The 4,358-nt window shown below is 42.2% G+C and overlaps 1 protein-coding gene across 3 annotated transcripts in view; it reads left to right on the top strand.

Moving 5' to 3' along the window:
- The window catches only part of LOC103460040 (gastrula zinc finger protein XlCGF57.1-like), a 12,006-nt gene extending 7,834 nt beyond the window's left edge, over window positions 1–4,172 (top strand). For all 3 annotated transcript variants that reach the window (XM_008402005.2, XM_008402007.2, XM_017303066.1), the window contains one exon: window positions 1,688–4,172. In XM_008402005.2, the coding sequence (XP_008400227.1) occupies window positions 1,688–3,051 (1,364 nt within the window). In that variant the 3' untranslated portion in view covers window positions 3,052–4,172. The remainder of the gene's footprint in view (window positions 1–1,687) is intronic.
- The last annotated feature ends 186 nt before the right edge of the window (window positions 4,173–4,358 follow it).

Here is a 4,358-nt window from a genome sequence, read left to right as displayed (position 1 = left end):
GATCAGAACAACAATATCCTCAGTGCTGAGGCATCTTCTGCTGTTTTGGTTGAGCAAAGTAGGAGGGACGACCTCTCCAAGATGGCCGCCGTATTTCCTGCGCCGGAACAGCCAGTGCGGGGTCTACTCTTATGTCTATGGGTAAGACCACAGGGTAGTTTTTAGAGGAGCCACTGCAGGTCGGCGTTTGTAGTGAATCGTGGCTTTATTTCCGTGAAGCAGCACTTAAAACTGAATGTGTTGAATGTTGGTTGTTGGTTCCAGCTGTCAAAGATCCATGAGAGGCAAAAGGACTTTGTATTTACTTTCGAAACAGAATTTGTGGGTCTGTTTCCGCTAGCCTAGCCGCCCCATGTTGTGTGATGGGCCGGTTAGCTTTATTGCTAATTAGCCCCACTAGCTAATCCTGCCTATTAAACACTGTGGGCAGAATAATTTTTACCTGTTTCTCTTGTTACATTATAAACAAAGTGATTGTGGAGGTCATTATTATGTTTATTCAGTTAAAAATGTTAACTATCAAAAAACATTCACCTCCAAATCATAGAGCAGCAAATAGAGCGGGTGCTCCCGTCGTCTTTCATCCACCTCCTTTTCTTTTTGTTACGTCTTTTATCTCTAAAATGACTCCACAAACTATCACTATTGTTTCTACATCGTCATCCGTGTTGGTTATTCTAAATTCCTGCTATGTTGGGGGTTTTACTGGATTATCCTCTGGAATCGGGATGTTCTGACTGGAATCGGTTCGTGTTGCTGCTCCTGCCTTGGACACACGAACCGATCGAACCTGTTGGACTTTATCAGCTCTGTGGTCACAGAGGTTTGGAGAATCGGCCGACATTCTGAAATCTTTCTGTCTAAACAGACTTAAGACTCACAAGCTCTACTCATCTCCTCTCGACCCAAACGCTCTGACTCTGGTCGCTATGGTAACGTTTACATATCCTTTCAAAATAAGATACAGAAGAGCCACCAAAACAAACATTTTACTTTTGTGAACATTTTAACTCACGATAATGACTAACGGAGCCCTGAGCTTGTTTCTCTGCAACCAGACGGTCCCATCAGGGAGAGATGGGAGACAATAACACCTGAAGTGTTGCTTATATCCACAGCCTGCTTGGTCTCTACGTGGTGAAGCAGCTTGAAGCTTCATTGCCTCATTAGCAGCTGGTCGCCGCATGTTACACAGAGCGGCTTGTAATGTGGGACTCACCTACCGGTCCGGGATGAATCCATTCTCCTGTTTCTTCTCTGGACCTTTTCCTCTTTGCAGAGAAACTTTCCAAAGACATCTGATCTGTTTCTGACTCATTTTGCTGCTTGTGGCCTCAATGTTTGCGTGCACATTCTTCTTCGTGGAGAGTCAGTGGCCTTGAACCAGAAATTAAATGTTTGACCCATTCTGGGAGAATCGATGCCCAAACTTGAGTGTAATAGATTTTTGACGGGGTTGGTGGAGGCATGGAAATGTCTTTATTGGCCAAATGGGAGCCCAGCAGAAAAAGTTTTGGACCACATGCGAGTCTGAGGCTGATCACGTCGTTTTATTGGGTCAGCTGGTATTTTGTATTTCACTGCTTTTGAAATAAAGTGGTATGATCGGATCGGATCGTTCTGAGGAAGATCTGAGGACGGTAGAGCTGTTCCCCAGGTTGACCCTGTCTTTCTGTGTTCCCTGCAGATGTTCATCAGGTTCTGCTGGTTAAAGAAGAACCGAGTCCTGATCTGGACCAGAACCACCCAGAGCCCGTCCACATGAAGGAGGAAGAGGAGGAGCCCTGGAGCAGCCAGCAGGGGGAGCCGCTCAGCGTGAAGGAGGAGGCTGATGCCTCCAGGTCTCCAGTCATTGCTGTTCTCATAAAGAGTGAAGATGATGAAGACGAACCTCTGATCTCTGATCTTCGTCAAACAGAAGATGGAGAACTGCCAAGCAGCAGCTCAGCTCAGCAGAACCTGAAAGCAGAACCTGAGGGAGAGGAAGATGATGAGGAGCAGCCTGACTCAGGGTCTGAAACTGAAGACAGTGATGATGAGTGGAAGGAGAGCAGGACTCCTGAGTCAGACGTCAGCAGATCCCTGAGCTGCTCTGAATGTGGCCAGCAGTTTAACAAGCAGCGCCGCCTTCAGAGTCACATGGCCGATCACTCAGCAGGAACGGCTTCAAGCTCAGCCAGCGAGGTCCAGCCTCCTCTGAAGCTGTATAGTTGTCCTGACTGCGGTAAATGTTTCAACAGGAAAGATTATCTCAACAAACACAGGAAATGCCACACAGGAGAGAAACCCTACGGGTGTGATGTCTGTGAACAAAGATTTAGAGTTAAGTCTAAATTAAATCGACACATGAAAATTCACACAGGAGAAAAACCATTTAGTTGTGAGGTTTGTGAACAAAAATTTAGAGTTAAATCAAGTTTAAACAGACACATCAGAGTTCACACAGGAGACAAACCTTTTAGCTGTGACTTTTGTGGACGAAACTTTCGTAATAAGTCAACTTTAAACAATCACATCAGAATTCATGCTGGAGAAAAAGCATTTATTTGTGATGTTTGCGAACAGAAGTTCAGGTTAAAATCAACTTTAAAAAGTCACATGAGAGTCCACACAGGAGACAAACCATTTATTTGTGATGTTTGTGGGCAAAGATTTATCGGAAAGTCTGCTTTAAACCGTCACATGGGAATCCACACAGGGGATAAACCGTTTGGTTGTGATGTCTGTGGGAAAAGATTCAGTGAAAATTCTCATTTAAACTGCCACATGAGAATCCACACAGGCGACAAACCGTTTAGCTGTGATGTTTGTGAGCAAAGATTTCGATTCAAGTCAAATCTAAACAGACACGTGAAAAGTCACACAGGAGAAAGACCTTTTGGATGTGACGTTTGTGGACGAAGATTTTTTCAGAAGTCTGCTTTAAACGGTCACATGACGATCCACAGGCGAGATAAACCATTTGGTTGTGATGTATGTAGTCGAAGATTTACTGCAAAACCTGCCTTAAAAAATCACATGAGGATCCACACTGGAGGAGAACCTGCTTAGGGAACAATAAATGCTTGTTCTGCCGTTCAAGAATGGGTTTCTCTGGGTGCAGTCTGAGAAACATGGCTACCCAGCCGAGTCGGTGTCTCTGAACTGCCTTTGTGTGTCCGCACACTTTGCTTTTTGTACAGACACCAATGGACAGACATGTGAAAAGCCACACAGGAGAAAAACCTTTTGGCTGTGAAAGATCTGTCAAAAAGTCTGCTTTAAACCGTCACATGACAGTCGACACGGGATGAACCATTAGGCTGCAATGTTTGTGAAGAAGATTCACAAAAAGTCAAATTTAATGAGAATCCACACAGGAAACAAACCGTATAGTTGTGACATTTGTGAGCAAAGATTTTGACTTGAGTCCAGTTTAACCAGACATGCAGCAGACGGACAGGATTTATCCACTGGTTCGCTTTGAATGGTCACCTGGCAGTTCAAGACAAATCCTTTTCAAACAGGACTGCTGGAAAACATCACATGTAGATACACAAAGGAAGAATTGTACGTTTTAAGACAATGCAGGAATGTTCACCGTTATTAAGTATTTTGTGATGCAGATTATTGATTCAGTTCAACTAAAGTTGATTGATCTCATTGATAGACTATCAGTTAATTGATGAGTGGCGATTTTCTTAAAATCCTGAGTTTAGTCTTAGAGGCTGGGCTGTCCCTCCTTCCATGAAGGGCTATATTTTCATCAAATACTGAATTAAAAAAGGAACATAATTTATATTTCAACATTTTTTTGCAAAACACTGAATGAACAGAACATTTTAGATAAAATATTCCAGAAGTTGAGCCAGTTGGAGCTCAGGGAGGAAATCCGTTTCATTATTGGGTGAATCCTGTCAGAGCAGCTTTGGGGGGTCGGCAGAGTTACAGTTCAAAACGTTTTAATGTGTTCGGGCTGTAAGTGGTGACGCTAAACATGTTTTTGTCAGTAAACTATTGAGATCCATAAAAGTCAAACTAAAATGTAAATGTTTAGATGAGTTTGGTTCAGTCACTGATTAACTTGTTACAACTTTATGAAAATTTAAAGCTCGACTAAACTTAACTGCCGTTTTACAAAGTGTTTTAAGTTCATTTCTGCCATTGACACATTTTATCACACATTAATATATTTGGCAGTCAGAGAAATGACTAAAGACAGTTTCTAACTTTTGATGTGATTATTGAATAGTTTTCTGAATAAAGAGCTCAATGTTTGATTTGATCATTTTTATATTGAATTGATGAACAGAAACTTTTACAGTTTTATTAAAGAATATATTTACATAATTTAATGTACATTTAACATTTCAAGACAA

Source organism: Poecilia reticulata, unplaced genomic scaffold (assembly GCF_000633615.1).
Source record: "Poecilia reticulata strain Guanapo unplaced genomic scaffold, Guppy_female_1.0+MT scaffold_159, whole genome shotgun sequence".
Classification (NCBI taxonomy): domain Eukaryota; kingdom Metazoa; phylum Chordata; class Actinopteri; order Cyprinodontiformes; family Poeciliidae; genus Poecilia; species Poecilia reticulata.
Note: the sequence above shows the minus strand (reverse complement) of the source record. Positions and strands in the feature narration are given on the sequence as shown.